Source organism: Loxodonta africana, chromosome 3 (assembly GCF_030014295.1).
Source record: "Loxodonta africana isolate mLoxAfr1 chromosome 3, mLoxAfr1.hap2, whole genome shotgun sequence".
Classification (NCBI taxonomy): Eukaryota; Metazoa; Chordata; class Mammalia; order Proboscidea; family Elephantidae; genus Loxodonta; species Loxodonta africana.
In genome coordinates this window covers 154860180-154877636 of record NC_087344.1, presented here as the reverse complement: position 1 = coordinate 154877636, position 17457 = coordinate 154860180, and the positions used below count along the sequence as shown (strand labels likewise).

Below are 17457 nucleotides of genomic sequence, written 5' to 3'. Positions count from 1 at the left end.
TCTCCCTGCAGCCATTCATCACATCAGTGGAGGTGACATCTGGCTATTCATTGCATCAGCGGAGGTGACATCCCCCACACCTATGTTCCAGACCATCTTTCAACCAAGAGGGAAATGGGGTGGGCAGACTATCTTTCAGAGAACATGTCACACAACTTTGGGTAGCTCTCCAGCTCTCCTTTTCTATGTTGTAGAAGATCTAAAAGGTAAACGAAGAAGAAGGGATTGGGAGTGTTACCACCCCACTCCCACCACCAGCACCGCACAGCTATTCAGAAGGTTAGCCTTCCAAAGCCGCATAATGTTTCTACAAACTCTCTGTGTCCTTTTTTTTAACAGTATCCATGACAACTCTGAACAAAAAAGAACAAGAGTAGGGTTTTAATTCTCAGGCACATGTTACATGGAACATATTCTTTGCTCACAGGAATATCTGGTAAGATGTACATTAAGTCTTAGCAGAACATTTCTATTTGCAAATTGAGAAAAGATTGCTTATTGGGTCTGGGTAAATCCATGTCAACACTGATTTATTAATCTTTTTTTTTTAATTGAATTTTATTACCTGTCAAAAGCTATCAATTCAAGTAAGAGAGAAGTCCAAATATCTAAGGACCTATTTTCACATTACTGTTTTATGGCCTGATCCTTGGGCAACCCCCAGGGGTCATCAAAGAACTGTTCCTTTTTTTAGAACATAGCAGCATAAGAAATCCAGGGCCCCTCTTGCAGGGCCATTTAAATGTCAGTGAATGGGTTCTATTGAACAGAGTTCCTGGAGCCACTCAAGAAACAGGAGCTGGGGACCTGTATTACAGTGTCAGTAATTGCTCTTGACCAAATCTAAGGACAAACACATCAAGAGGCAGAATACTTCAAGAGTTGATTCAGGCATTCCAAGCAACATTGTCAGATTCTTGTTGAAAAGAAAAATAGTTGGGGCTGAGTCACCTCATTCTGTGGACAGTATCCACATCTTTAGAGTGGTCCAAGCCAGCAACAGAAAATATAATGGCAGCAGACTGGACTGGGCCTCCTGGGTCCACTATCGTCCAGCTACAGATTCTCAGGGTGCCATTGAAACTTACTGAGCTTATGTGAGAAGTAAACTCAGTATAAATGGTAACACAGAATTCATTGGTACAGGCAATGGTCCATGAATCATAGCCCCCAACATGAAGCATATGCTTATTGGGACATACGCTCTTAAAAGAGTCCCTTAAAGCAACGCTGCTCACAATCAGACTAATCTACAAGCCATGTTTTCTATAAGAACATCACTATTCCATGATACTGCTTCTAGTTGGGGGTCACAATTATCCACCCATGTGACTTACCTTCTCAAAGTCTCGAAGGGCCTGGGTCTGCACTTGAGGGGGCTTTTCAAATGCTCTCAAGGAATGTGTCTGTCCAAAGGAGAATTTCTCACCACTTCTCCAGGTATGTGACTGTGGTGGAGGGCCTCGATCTTTAGTGTCACTAAGAAAAGCTGTCAGTGAAAGGGAACAACAAGAAAAGTTTATATAATATTGGCACTATGATCATTCTAACCTGCACCTTCCAACACAATTTGGTTCCTGCAAAATATAAACCAATTGTAGGCCTCATAGAAACAGTTCATGTAATGCAGGCTATGGTAGATCATATTCATAGTGGTCCCAGTGAGTCACACCAGTTTGTATCCACGCACCTTTGTGATGTGATGTTCCTGCTCCTCCCATGAAGAAGTAGAGTCTATTTCTCCATTCCTTGAATCTGGGTTGGCCTAGTGACTTGCTTTGGTCAACAGACCATGATGGAAACATCACCGTATGAGTTCCAGAGACTAGGTCTTGAGAGACCTTGCATTCCTACTCATTTCTTCTGGAACCCTAAGACCAGCATGCTGTGAAGAAGCCCAGCAAGGATGAGGAGGAGAGGCCAAGTAGAGGGGAATAAAGATGCCAGTCACCAACTGCTAGACATGCGAACAAAACTATTAAGGACCTCGGCCTCAGTCAAGCCATCAGATGACTACAGCCACCTGAGTGATACCAAGTGAGACCAGCAGAAGAAAGAAAGAAAACATACGATGACATTTTGCCTCTTGGTTTCTTTGGATGGCTTCTACCCATATTTAGTTCATTTTTTCTCAGTGAAGCACACAGTCACCCAGTGTCTGTCTTGTTGTCACTTGCCCTTCTTATCAACCTACAGAATTTTGAGAAATAATAAACCATTGCAGTTTTAAGCTAGGGGAGGGCAAGCTTCTTAAAGGACTGGATAGTAAATATTTTAGGGTTGTGGGCCATACAGTTTCTGTCACAGCTATTCAGTTCTGCCCTTGTAGCTCAGAGCAGATGTAGATAAAAGTAAACGAATGGCCATGTTGTCATAACACTTTATTTACAAAAACTGGCCATGGGCACATGGGTCACATGGGTCACATTTTGCTGATCCCTATTTTAAGCCACTAAGTTTTGGGTGGGTTTGTTGCACGACAAAAGGTAATCAAAACAAGCCTTAAAAAAAAACTACTAGCTAAAATTTATTTTTCAAATCCAGCTACTGAGAATCTTTCAGGTTACTACTTAAGAATGATAACAACTGTAACAACCAACATCTTTAAAGGGCATTATAAATTACAAAATGGTTTCACAACGATTTCTTCATTCATAAGGTCACAGCAACCAATGAAATAGATGTGGCTTTTACTGATGATTAAATAAAGGTTCAGGAAGTTCGGTTGCTCAAGATCACATTGCTAAGAAATAGCAGAACCAGGATTCAAGCCAGGTTCTGTTGCAAAATCCCATGTTCTCTCTACTGGTCCTTCTTAGCAGTATGCTAATATCGTGTTAATTTAGCAGCTAAAGGATTGTAACAGGTTTAAGAGTCCAGGGAAAGGAAGCAAAGGGGCATACTCAATTATTCCATTAACTAACAGAAGCATTACCCTGGGAGAACCTAAAACCCATTGTCGTTGAGTTGATTCCGACTCATGGCGACCCTATAGGACAGAGTAGAACTGCCCCATAGAGTTTCCAAGGAGCTTCTGTTGGATTCAAACTCCCATCCTTTTGGTTAGCAGCCATAGTACTTAACCACTACGCCACCAGGATTTCCAATTAAGGCCAATCTGCTACTAACTCCATGCCTGCCTTTGAGAAGTAACCTTTTGAAAGAACGAAAAATCAAGGCTTCAGTAAAGCAAAGCACAAAGATGACCTCAGATGTGAGGGGGGGATACAGACTCAGACAGAAGAAATAAAAACGTTATGTCTTCTTTTGGCTGACAGAAAGAAGCAGTGAGCCTATTACTGAACGATAGTTTTTTACTCAGAAAGAATGATAGTCATCATAATACATCAAGCTCCATAGAGAGTGGGGAGGCCAGTGAAAGCAAGATGGGCACTGGGTGGAAGATGAACTGAACTTGGGCAGAGGAGATTCTAAGGAGCCTAGAGGCAAAATGCCACCTTATGCTTTTTTCCTTTCCTTTCTTTTTCTTCCTAAAGTTGCCAGAAGGAACATAAGAAAAAAACACCCAGATGCTGCCATGAGCTAACTTTTCAGAATTTTCTAAAAAGTGCTCAGAAATTTGGAAATCCATGCTTGCTAAAAAGAAAGGAAAATTTGAAGACATGGTTCCAGTCCCAGTGCATCGAGTCCATTCCAACTCATAGCGACCCTACAGGACAGAGTAGAACTGCCCCATAGAGTTTCCAAGGAGCACCTGGCAAATTTGAACTGCTGACACTTTGGTTAGCAGCTGTAGCACTTAACCACTACGCCACCAGGGTTTCCGAAGACACGGTAAAGGTGAATAAGGCCCATTGTAAAAGAGAAAAAAAAACCTATAATTCCCCCAATGAGATTAAAAAAACAGAGAGAGTGAGAAAGTGAAACAGAGATTGATTGATTGATTCAAGAGTCCCAATGTACCCAAAAAATCTCCTTCAGCCATTTTCTTGTTTTATTCCAAGTATCACCCAAAAATTACAGGAGAATATCCAGGTCTTTCCATTGTGATGTGGTAAGGAATTTTGGAGAAATGAAGGATAACAGCAGCAGATAATAAACAGTCTTAAAAAGATGGGGGTGGGGAGGGAAGGCTGTTAAGATAAAGAAAACTTTATAAAGGCTGTAGCTGTATTCTGGGCTAAAGGAAAGTCTGACGCAGGGGGAAAAAAAAGAGGAGGGGGTTGTCAAGTTTGGGAAAAAAAAAAAGGAAAAGAAGAAATAGGAGGAAGACCAAAAGGATCAGGAAGATCACGGGGAAGAGCAAAAAGAAGAGGAAAAAGATAAAGAGCAAAATGATGATGATAAATAAGGTGATACCAGTGCTCAAGAGCTATGGCTGCTATCCAAAAGGCCAGCAGGTGGAATCCACCAGCTGCTCCTTGGAAACCCTGCAGAGCAGTTCTATAGAGTCACTATGTGTCAGAACAGACTTGATGGCAACAGGTTTAGAAAGCATTTTACTTCTTCATTACACCATTGTTTTTAAAGAAAAAAGATGAAATATAAGACTGTATGATTTGTTTTTAAGCTGAACACTGTATACTGTCTTTTTTTTTAAATGAAATTAACATACTATCAAATGTGTCTATCCACAGCCCTGCCCTTAATGGCATTTTCAATAGTCACTAACTTTGCCTGGTATGGCATAGAGGTTGTATATTAGCAGAGAAATTTAAAGCAGGTTTTATTGGTGCACTGCACGAATTAGTTATATACGGAGATGGTACTTTTTCCATCTTCAGTTGCCTTTGATGCAGCTTGTACAAAATAATTGTCCTGTTCTGCATTCTACTCTGTGATTGTAATAATAAGTTATACCTGTTTTGTTGATACACCGAATGTTCCTAAGCAAATATGAATTTTTTAAATAAAAGAAATTAGAAAGAATGATTCCCTCCACATTTAGGTGAAGCTAAATAGGCTGTTAAATGGAAGAGAATTTGATGAAACAGAACAATAAAACACTACAGTGAGATTCCTGAGATTTAACGGACAGAGTCGCACCTTTGAAGCTTGGATTTGAATTCTGACTCTTGCTAATTGTGGGAATTTAGGCAAATCTTTTAATTTTGCAGAGCTTCACTGCCTTGGTAAAAATGAGGATAATAAACCTATCTCACAGGGTTTTTATATGGATCGAACAGAATAACGAATGAAAGTACCCAACCCAGTATCTTGCCTCTAGTAGGCATTTTCTCCATTCCCCTCCCATTTCTGCCCCAATCCTTCAATCTTTACCTCAAAATGGAGGATCTTGACGTTCAAAGTATTGACTATGGTCTCTTTCAGTTGCCTTCAAGTCAATTCCAACTTATGGTGACTCTGTGTGTTTCGGAGTGGAACTGTGTTCCATAGGGTTCTCGATGGCTGGTTTTTTGGAAGTAGGTCACCAGGCCTTTCTTCCAAAGTGGCTCCCAACCTTTCAGAGAGCAGCCAAGCACCTTTACCATCTGCACCACCCAGGGACTCCTATCGACTATGGTAAAAAAAAAATGGTAGACCCGTAAAATTTGTGGGTTTAACACACATGGTTTCAAATACTAATTTTAAGTATCTCTGAAGTCCTTAACATCTTCAAGTTAAAAACTTTTCCACAAAGGAAAATCACTTAGCAAGGAGTAAAATCTCAAGTGATTAAAAATTTCTGTCATTGAATTTTCCATGTAGAAATTGTTGAGATGGTGTATGTCTTTTATGCATATTTTCACCACAATAAAATAAAATAAAGTTTTTGTGAAAAATGGTCCCCAAAAGAGAGCCATCTTCACTTTGGTTTTGTAATCAGGAAGTTTCTGTCTAAGATTAGGGCAGTGATAATTATGATATTATTATGAATATATTAATAACAACTAAGATTTACTTAGTGCTCATTACTTGATAAGGTCTGCACTAAGCATTTTTCTCACTTAGCTTTACCCATGAGGTTGACACTATGATTATACCCATTTTAATGGTGTAGTCACAAAAAACCCATTGCAATGGAGGCAATTCTGGCTCATAGCAACCGTATAGGACAGAGTAGAAGTGGGGAATTACATGCTACAGAAGTATGTGCAAATTTGGAAGTTAACAAAATTTGAAGGTATCTCCATGATGAATTTAAAGAGTCCACTTATTAGTCAAGGGAATTACAATCAGCAGGAAACTATAAGGATTTAACGAGGCAAAGCCCATGGTCTCCTTACCTGCTGTGTGACCTGTTCTGGGTACCATCTCCACATCATCTTCTGCAAAATAATCTCTGTGGAGAGAAACACATCATTAATGAGATACCACTCCAAGCTCTGGGGTGACAGTACCTTTTAAGGTAACACAGCTCCTTCCAGCCAGGCACCTTGTTCTTTTTTCATGCATTTCTCCACTTCACAGTATTTACTATGCTCCTACTATGTGTCAGGGACAGTATTAAATGCAGAGAATATAAAGGTAAACACCACAGTAAGGATCCCTATCCTCAAGAAGCACATAAACTGTAGAGATAGCCACTAAACAAACAATTTCACAAGTATTTAATTAGCTTTGTAGTGACTTAACTAATACAAGGACTCGGGGAAACTCTGAGAAAGGGACACTTAAGATGGGAAGAATGTCAACCAGATGAAGAATGGAAGCAGAAGAGTATTCCACCCTGAGGGAACAGCAAAGACCCTGTGTCAGGAAGGAACTTGGCTTGTTGTTAGGGGAACAGAGAAGGGCAATGTTGCAACCAGACCATGAAGGGCCTTGCGGGACGGCATAAGGATACTGAGTTTATGCAAAGGGCAATGGGAAGCTACCATAGGATTTTAAATCAGGCAATTAATGGTAAACGGCCAGATTTATATTTCAGATAGATTATTGTGGCAGCTAAGTGGAGAGAGCATGGAGGGGGTAAAAGTGGATGCTGAAAGTCTAAACTCCAAGTAAGAAGCTATGGTGGCTTTAACTAACCGAAAAGACCATGCAGGTGGAAAGAGGCATAAAATTCAAGGTAATGTTTAAAAAGCAGAATTGACAAAGAAAACCAGAAAAACAGGCAAAGTGCATTTAATGGACTGTCAGTAGCAAGAGTCATCCCTGCCCACCAAGCTTGCCTCACAGTGAACACCATGATCCCCAGCACAAAATGGAAAAGAATTTTCAGACGTATTCAACAAATACTTCTCTGGCACCTAGTTTGTTTTAAGGTGTTGTTTTAAGCTCCGGAATGCAGCAATGAATAAAAGAGACAACTCCCCTCAGCTATGGAGTTTACATTCTAGTGAGGGGAGACAAGTAAAATGTAGAATATCAGTTGGGAACAAGTGCTATAAAAAATTGAAAGTAGGGAATACGGGTAGGAGGAGAGTCTTGGTCATCTAGGGCTGCTATAACGGAAATACCACAAGTGGATGACTTTAACAAAGAGAAATGTATTCTCTTACAGTCTGGTAGGCTACAAGTCCAAATTCAGGGTGCCAGCTCTAGGGGAAGGCTTTCTCTCTCTGTTGGCTCTGGAGGATGGTCCTGGTCATCAGTCTTCTCTTGGTCTGGGAGCTTCTCAGGTGCAGGAACCTCAGGTCCAAAAGACGTGCTCTGCTCCCAGCACTGCTTTCTTGGTAGGTAGTATGAGGTCCCCAACTCTTTGCTTGCTTCCCTTTCCTTTTATCTCTTGAGAGATAAAAAGTCGTGCAGGCCACACCCCAGGGAAGCTCCCTTTACATTGGATCAAGGATGTGACCTGGTAAGGATATTATAATCTGGCCCTAATCCTCTGTAATGTAAAATTACAATCACAAAATGGAGGACAACCACACAATACTGGGAATCAGGGGCTAACCAAGTTGATATACACATTTTTGGGGGGACATAATTCAATTGATGACAAAGAGGGAGAGAGGATTGTGATTTTCAGCACATAAGGCCTCTTTAGAAGCAATGAGTAGCCATGGGGGTATCTGGAAGAAAGGGTCTTACGAGCAGAGAATAACAAACGCAAAGGCTCTTAGGAGGAGCATACTAAATGTTTGTGGAAAGGCAAGCAGGTCGATGTGGCTGGGCAGAGTGAGCAAGGGGTGAGTAGCAGGAGGTTAAGTCAGGTAAGTAATGGGAGGGTTGGGTAGGGAACAGATTATAAAGAGCCTTTCAGGACCTTTCAGCCTTTGAGAGGCATTTGGCCACTGACGGTTTGTGAGCCAAGGGGAGGAATGGACTGTGTGACTAATGCTTTAAAAGGGCTAGCTACTATTTTGACAGCAGATGGTTGGGTGGTGCAGGTAGAAACAGAGAGACAATTGCAATAACCCTACTGAGAGATGCTTTCTACCTTTAGCTTCTTTTTTAAACCCTTGGGTACTTCCAGTTATCAATAAGAACTCTGCAGACACAGATTTAGCCAGAAGAAGACCTTCGCAAGGAGGCGGAGGATAGACTGACATTTGTTTAGAAATTGAGAACGTTCTTTCTTCCCTGCCTCAGGGCTGGATCCTGGCATAAATCTTCACTTTAAGTCCCAGATGGACATGAAGGTACCAGACAGGGCACACTGGGATACACACACCATCTGGCAATTCCTTATTACTAAAAGCAGATCACTGGCTTGTGGTTCTTCCAGGCTCTCTGCCTCTTCCTTTCTCCACTAATGGCCTTTTGATTGTTTCGCTTTCATTAAAAACTTCTCCTGAGAGTAAGAAATGCAGAGAGATGAATGTACTACTCGTGGACCCCCTCTGTTGAGGTAAGTAATGGGAGGATGTTGAAACTATCAACCAGAACAACGTCTTGAAATATCTGTAGGGAAAACACTTATACTCAGCTGCTGTTATTTACTCATTGGGTGGATTACATTAGGCTCAGCAGCAGACAAAGGTAACTGTGCATATGCCAGGAAGAGCAAGGTCATCCCTCAGGCCAAATTCAGCCCATCCAGTATATTTTATTTGGCCCCTGTAAGGTTGACCCATTTCTAACTCGTCTTGGAAAATGAGTGGATCTAGCGACACTGGGCCTGCCTTTCCACATAGGGAGAATCTGTCTGCTTTAAACAAAACAACAAAGCACATATTCTCCAGTTTGCCATGGTCCCTGCCACTCCTGTCTCTGAGTCCCAGCTCACTCACTCATTTATGACATCAGTGGCATCACTAGGAGGGTATGGAGGGTACAGATCACACTGGGTGACACTGTCAGAGGGAGTGACACCAAAATGACTGCCTATAAAAGTTTTTGTGCAATGCTTCAGCAGAAATTTATTACTATTTTTTAATAAAAATATCCCTGTCATTAGTTATAACAACAAAAACCTTTTTTGTAAGCCCAGCTTACATGTGTCAATATACCTACAAGGCTAAAACTCTATGCTAATTTACTTTTTGAACCTTCTAATGTGCTCTGGTCAGAGCTGTCATTATTACCCAATTACAATGACACCTAGAATCACGTGGTTTTGTCTGCGTGTAGCACGTGCCGTTGTTTTCTTTGTCTTCAGTGTTTTTATACTGTTGATTTTGTCAAATTTTCTGGTGTTTTAGCTACAATATTACGGGAATTAGCATTTGTGAACCTGTATCAATAACTTTTCTGAGGATGAAGTAGTAATTAAAGGAGAAGGAGGAGTGATATATGGGAATTACAATTTATGAGTAACCTTAGTGTAAAAAACATTACTAAGGATTCTGTATGATCTGGTATGGGAGGAGGTCCTTGGGGTGTGGGGGGTAACACCATGAGTTACTGCACTGGGTGACACCAACCCTAGTGACACCACTGTATGACATCACCTGGCTCCCTGCAGGCCTCTGAGGCTGTTACTCTGATATAGATCAAGTACAGACAAAATTTTATTTCTACTTCAAGACACAGTCTTGAGAAACCTATTGGCATCAATATACAACTCATTAATTTGTGACAACAAGCTAACTGGCTTGTAAATCACGTTTACCTCCCTGGGCTTCAGATTTCTCAAATATTTATAAAAGAAAGACATGAAATTCTAAGGTCCCTTGCAGTCATTACGCAATTCTAAAAACCACTTAATCATAAAGTGCATTTTAATACTTTCCGAGGGTCCAGGGTACTTTCCAGGCCTGATCTCATCCAATCCTCCTTGCTCCACAGATTCCACTTTGTAGCTCGGGAGCAGGTTACAACAAAGCAATGCATAGGCAAAGCAGCCCCACCAGATACCTCCTCTTCTCCATCCCACCCACACCCACTTTGAGCATGCAGCCTGCCCAGCGTGAATCAATAACTGGAAAGGTAGAGAGGTCACTTTGGATGGGTCCTGAGTTAATGGGGACACTTGTAATCTCTCAGGAGATTTTTAAAAAATCACTTTAGCTCAATTAGCAGCTCAGGTTTCCTCTCTTATTCCCAGAGAGTGGGGCTCACTCAGCTGTTCCAAAAGGTTCGGAAGGAATTTGATTCTCCCCAAGGGAAGGGGCTTATAGTGAAGACACACAGACTATATGTCTGGGGGATTGCAGTTTGTGACAACATCTGATAAACTGAAGTACAAAGAGAACTGGGGTTTGCTAGAGACATACTCCAAGTCTGGCCACCCACTAACACATAGAAAGCTGTAATACATGTTGGTAAATTCTTCCCTATGATCCAAGCCTAGAAAATACATGTATATACTTGTCCTAATTTCTCAAACTCAAGTGTTTCTAGATTAAAAAAAAAAAAATCAGTCCATGAATGACTAACGTGTGGCTACCACGAGGTTCACCAAGGCACTTGGAGTCCTCTTGCATCCATGTACATATGTACCCTCCCCCATTCTTTTACCTTAAATTTTGCTTCCCTGTTTTAGTGAGGAGCTCTGGTGGTGCAGTTGTTAAGCGCTCAGCTGCTAACCAAAAGGTCAGTGGTTCGAACCCACCAGCACTCCTCGGGAGAAAGATGTCGCAGTCCGCTTCCATAAAGATTAAAAAAAATTAGAGCCTAGGAAATCCCATGGGGCAGCTCAACTCTGTCATATAGGGTTGCTATAGGTGGGAACTGACTCAACAGCAATGGGTTTTTGAGTGTGTTAGGCGCCATAGAGTCTATTTGAACCTATAGGGACCCCATGTGACAGAGCAGAATGTGCCATAGGATCTTCTAGGCTATAATCTTTACAAGAGCAGATCGTCAGGTCTTTCTCCCATGGAGCCTCTGAGTGGGCTTAAACCTTTCTGTTAGCGGCCAAGTGCTTAACCATTGTGCCACCAGGACTCCTGAAGAATAAACATTACTTTCATAACTTTATCCTTTATCTTTATGCTTACTTCATCAATCTGTCAATACTAATTCCACTGAAATTACATTTATTAATGTTTCTGCCAAGACACTCTCTTGCTTAACCTGAAGAGCCAGCATTTTCCAAGTACAGCCCTTCCACAAGCTCTTCACCCACTTAATTTCTGCCTGGTGTATCACCCATATTTTCTTGACTGGCTGATAGGTAGCTATTAAGATATCAAATTCAAACGATACATCAAAATTCAATTTCCCATATTACTAGCTTTTCTTACAGTTTTTCCAGGGTGGTTAGGTTGAAAATGATCAGAAAATACTTGTTCCTATCAAAGCCATCTACCCCCCCCCTTGATATTCTGATGTTTTCAAACTGTACCCTGATGATTTCTTCCAGTAATTTTCTAAGTATGGTGGTTTCTATTATGGTCAGGAATAAATATCCAAGGCACTCAAATTTGCTTTGTTTGAAAATGGCTGCTGACATAGCTGCTTTCCAAGCTTTAGACATTTTACCAGTCCCACTAACCTAGCCTCTCATAACACTGTGGGGGAGGGGCAGAGACTTGGGTTCCTACTTTCTTAGCAAAGGGTAATACAATGATGGAACCTACAGAGAAATACTCTGTATAAGGCAGCTGTAGGCCTTCCCTTGTAAGCTACGTATTTGATGTTATCACCTTATATTCTGGCCTGTTTAATTTGTGGACCAAGAAGAGCAATGGATTGTGTTAACGGACGATATTGTTCAAGAGAAATGGCAAGATGGCAAACATACAACTTCTCTATTATAAACACTTGTACAACAAGTCTTTGAACAGTATGAGATACTTATATCACAGGATCAAAATCCCTCCCAACAATTTCTGAGGAGCTGGTATATGCCTAGTCCTCATGACTTTATTCTACTCAGTCTCACCTATTAAAATAGTTAACCTAGGGTTATTTCTTCCCATATGAGTGTACAAACTCCGAACCAAAACCAAACCCGTTGCCATTGAGTTGATTCCAACCCAAAACAACCCTATAGGGCAGAGCAGAACGGCCCCATAGGGTTTCCAAGGAGCAGCAGGTAGATTCAAACTGCTGATCTTTTGGTTAGCATCCAAGCTCTTAACCACTGTGCCACCCAAACCAAAAACCCATTGCCTTCGAGTCAATTCTGACTCATAGTGACCCTACAGGACAGAGTAGAACTGCCCCATAGGATTTCCAAGGAGCGGCTGGTAGATTCGAACTGCCAACCTTTTGGTTAGCAGCCTCATGCTTAGCCACTGAGCCACCAGGATTCCATAAACTCCCAAAGGGGTGGTTATTTTCAGGAACCTTCCCCAGGCCACTCACATACACTTAGGTTGTTCCAGGTACCACAGGCTCTGGCCCCGCAACTTCGTTACTTACCACCATCCTTGGTTAACTTCTCTAAGCCTGGGGACAAAGGACATCTTCTGGAGACATTTTCTATCTTTCAAACTTCTTTTTATATGGTTTTCTTATTATAAACAGAAATTTACAAGGGGAAGAATACTATCTGCAATAACAGTACTTAGAGTGAAGAACTGGGACCTGGTTGTTACTGGGAGGGGGTGGGCTTTTAATGCTGTTTCATAAACATTTATTGATAAGTTGCTTATGTGCTAGGCACTAGAAATAACAAAAAGCAAATAAAAACTATACTGTGTCATCTAGATGCTTAGAGTCTACTGTCTCTCTGCTCACTTCTCTCTTTTAAAAGAGATTGGCTTAAGACACTATCTAAATTGTAGACCTCACCAACTGCCACTAATCCATCTTATTACATCATAGTGATAGGATTTACAACACATAGGGAAATCACATCAGATGGTAAAATAGTAGACAATCATACAAGGGAATCGTGACCTAGCCAAGTTGACAGATATTTTTAGGGGACACAATTCAATCCATGATACAAACTCATTCCCAATGGATACAGTTCACAACGTGAATATTTGAGTATAACAGAGGTCATGTGACATATAAATTAAAAGCCTAAATGGGAAGTGGCTGGTATGACTTTTTATATAGGTCCCACCCTGAAAAGTGAGTCATCCATCCATTTTATATTATCCCAAACTATGATTGTTGAAACTGTGTATCAACTGGGCTGGGCCATGTTTCTCAGTGGGTTGGCAGTTACAATGCAGTTTGGCAGTCGTATAATGAGTTAATCACTTCTGTGATGAGATCTGACATAATGTGATCACTCCTATGATGGGATCTGCTGTGAGTAGCCAGTCAGTTGAAAGGGAGTTTCCTTGCCATGTGGCCTGCAGCCAATATAGGTGGGCTTTCTGGCAAGACTTGCTGGCTTTTGCTTGCTCTGGATCCTGCAGCTGGCTTCTGTTCATTTGACCTCCAGTTCTTGGGACTTGAGCTAGCAGCTTGCCTGTGGATTTTGGGATTCATCAGCTCTTGGGTTTGCCAGCCCCTGCAGCTACCTGAGCCGGGAGAAGCCTCCAGCCTACCCATGGACTTGAGACCTTCCATCCTCTATAACTGTGTGAGCCTTTTTTATATATAAATCTGACTCTCTCTCTCTCTCCCTATAGACACTTCACTGGTTTTGCTTCTCTAGAGAACCCACCCTAAGACACTATCCAAATTTCTCCAGAAGATGAATTCCTTCCCTGAATTCCTTCTGTGATAACACTTGGTACTATCCCTAACAGACCAAGAGAATAAAGGCAGGGAGGAGGGTGAAAACAGACACAATCAGAATGGAAAAGGCCATTAGTGTACAAGCTCTGATACTTCGCCTTAGATCTTTTTTCTCTTGACAAGAGACACTGAGTGTATCTTCTGTGTTCCAAATGTTGCCAAATACCCCCAATCAACACTTGAATTGCAAAACACATATTCAAATGCAAATAGGGCAGAAGTCACAGATGCAGAGCCCAAGACTATTATGTAATAAACACAAGGAGATTATAATTTTTTTCTCAACTCAAGACCTATCATTGAGCTAAAATGCTTAATTGGTGAAGCCCTTCAGAGCAGAGTGCACATCACTTATGCACCTCTCTACGCACACTGACAGTGTGGGCTGACTTGGCACTGATAACAGGTACTGGGGACTACAGAATGCCTTGCTCCAATACACCCTTCAGTCAACACAGTCTATTCACTGAGAGTGCCCACGGGCAAATGGAACTCTGGCAGGAAGGTTTCCGGGCCAGTAGTCCTCAATAGTTACAGTGAACTACAAACAGCACTGTACATCTGCAACTTCTTTGAATTTAGGACCTTTTTCCCTCCTGCACTAAGTTCTCGTCCTAAAAGGAACTAAAGTTATTTTTCTCGGTGTTATCCATTAGGGTTAAGAGAAGACGCTTGATACTGTAAAATGATAGAGACAACTCAGGTAATTATTTCCCTCATGAGGTCATCTTGCATCCAAATATCTAATAAATTTTCCTCCCCATCCCTTAAATCAGCTAAGATACCCCAATCAGTCTTTCAAAAGAGACACTAAAATAAATCTTCTTTGGATTCAGTCATACCAGCTACGGATGGTGTGTGGACTCTCCACTCACTTTTAAAACCTAACTTGAGCTTTTCCTTTTGGCCTTGGCAATGCATTCTATAGTCCCCAGCTTTTATTAACAGCCAGTATCTACAAGGCACTCATCCTTCCTTCATGCTGATGCAGTTGGCTCGGTCTATCTCAGACCTTTAATCAGATGTCAAAAGATACATAATTTATTTTTTCTTTCCATTTACTTTTTTTACATATATTTCATTTTTCTTTGTCTTTTCTTTATAATGAATGCCTATAATTCAATTTCATTTATAATGTCTATTTTTATGATTTTAAAAATATAACATGCTCCTTGTAGAAGTTTTAGAAAGGAGATATTGTGCAAAGAAAACTAAAAATAATAAAGAACGTTATCACCTAAAGGTAACATCAAATATTTGATAAATAAAAAGATTTTAATTTATTTACTTTTCATTATTCTTCAGTTTCCATGCCTGTGTGAATTCCACAAAATGGAAATAAGTACTGAAAAAACAATTTTGCATCTTGCTTTCACTTACATTACTGAAATCAAAGGTTGTGAGGAATATTTTTTTTAGGGGGAGAGGACGAGTCAGGGGAAGACATGGAGGGGAAGGAGGCAAGTTGGACGAGGAGAATATCTTAGCAGTATTATACGTCTGCCTGAAATGAGAAAAAATGAGCCTAGACTCTACCTTCTCAGTATGGCTTTATAATGTACTAAAACAATGCTTATAAGATTCTAGTGAATAATAAAACTGATTGAGGGCTATCTAGGCTTGGGGATCACTAAGGCAGTAAGAGATTCTAAAGCAGTGCTGAGAACATGATTCAAATAGCTGACTCTAAGGTCTAATCTCAGTAGGAAGATAAATGAGGTAAGAATGAGATGACCAGGGAGATACAGAGGAACTACAGTGAGTGATGAGGTGAAGTGAACATTAAAAAAGAATGGGGAAATGAGAGACTTGACCTTGTGGTCAGGGAATGGAATTTCAGAGGTAAGGATCCTGAGGGTGGAGAATATGGAGTAAAGATGAGCTAAGGATGGCTGTGCTTATAGAATACTGAAGTGAATTAAAATCAAGGAACTGTAAGGTCAAGGTGTAACAGTGATTTATGCTCATGCCTAATGACCCCACTAGAACACCAGCTCCTTGAGGACAGAGGCTTTATATCATTCACTATCGTGTACCTAGCCATGAAGGAGTCTAGATCATAACAGGAACTTGATGCATATTTCTTAAAAAATGATAAAAGACAACTTGGATGTATAATGACATCAAGTTTTGATAGCCTGCTATACCCATGCCATACTACGGAGGTACCTACCAAACAGATACTCACATCAGCCTGGCAGGGAATGTTCTCTGGAAAGTACTTCACTGAGCATCTGCTTAGTACTACATAACAGATGCTGAAGATTTAGAGATAAAAGATGGTCTTTCCTCCAATAAACTCAAGAGTATAAGTAACACCAAATAAACCAACTAGCTACGTGCTATGACAGAGTAGGCAAAACATGTTCTGGCTACAGAAAACACCTGTAACTAGGTATAACCACCCAGGAATAATTCCCAAAGGAGGTAATGCTGAAACTAACCTTTGAAGGATAAACAAAGTTGTCCTAGCAAAGCCAAGGCTGGGTGTGTAGGTGGGAACAACTGGTATATTAAGTAATGCCCACTCATAATAATTTTAGCTCAGGGTGGGTAAGGCGACAATCGCTCCACAACTAGCTCCGTGAGTTTCCTGGCAATACTGCTGTTGCCATGTGCTAATAACCTAGAGATCTCTAACCAATGCCATGAGAGTCTTTCTAAAATCAACCCAGTTCCAAACTACACACGTTATCACTTGGCAGTCACAAACGTAAATTCCTTCTTACTTTAAAAATATATATTGAAGATTTAATGCAATTTGGATCCAAATTCCAACATCATTTTTTAATGAGATGGAAAAACAAATCACCAACTTCATATGCAAGGGAAAGAGGCCCCAGATAAGTAAAGCATTACTAAAAAAGAAGAACAAAGTGGGAGGCCTTACTTTACCTGATTTTAGAACCTATTATACCGCCACAGCAGTCAAAACAGCCTGGTACTGGTACAACAACAGATACATAGACTGTTGGAACAGAATTGAGAATCCAGACATAAATCCAACCACATACGAGCAGTTGATATTTGACAAAGGCCCCAAAAGAGTTAAATGGGGGAAAAGACAGTCTTTTTAACAAATGGTGCTGGCATAACTGGATATTCATCTGCAAAAAAATGAAACAAGACCCATACCTCACTCCATGCACAGAAACGGGCTCAAAATGGATCAAAGACCTAAATATAAAATCTAAAATGATAAAGACCATGGAAGAAAAAATAGGAACAACTTTAGGAGCCCTGATACCTGGCATAAACAGTATACAAAACATTACTAACAATCCAGAGGAAAAACTAGATAACTGGGAGCTCCTAAAAATCAAACACCTATGCTCATCCAAAGACTTCACCAAAAGAGTAAAAAGATTACCTACAGACTGGGGTAAAATTTTTTAGGTATGACATTTCCAATCGGCGCCTGATCTCTAAAATCCACGTGATACTGCAAAAACTCAACTACAGAAAGACAAATAACCCAATTTAAAAATGAGCAAAAGATATGAACACACACTTCACTAAAGAAGACATTCAGGTAGCTAACAGATACATGAAGAAATGCTCATGATCTAGAGAAACGCA

At 40.7% G+C, this 17457-nt stretch overlaps 1 protein-coding gene across 4 annotated transcripts in view; it reads right to left on the bottom strand.

Moving 5' to 3' along the window:
- The window catches only part of PDE4DIPP2 (myomegalin), a 227933-nt gene that overhangs the window by 197181 nt on the left and 13295 nt on the right, over nt 1–17457 (bottom strand). For all 4 annotated transcript variants that reach the window (XM_023547515.2, XM_023547516.2, XM_064282358.1 and 1 more), the window contains exons 2-3: nt 6189–6244; nt 1338–1489 (exon numbers count right to left, since the gene is read on the bottom strand). In XM_023547515.2, coding sequence (XP_023403283.2) covers nt 1338–1489; nt 6189–6244 — 208 coding nt within the window. The remainder of the gene's footprint in view (nt 1–1337; nt 1490–6188; nt 6245–17457) is intronic.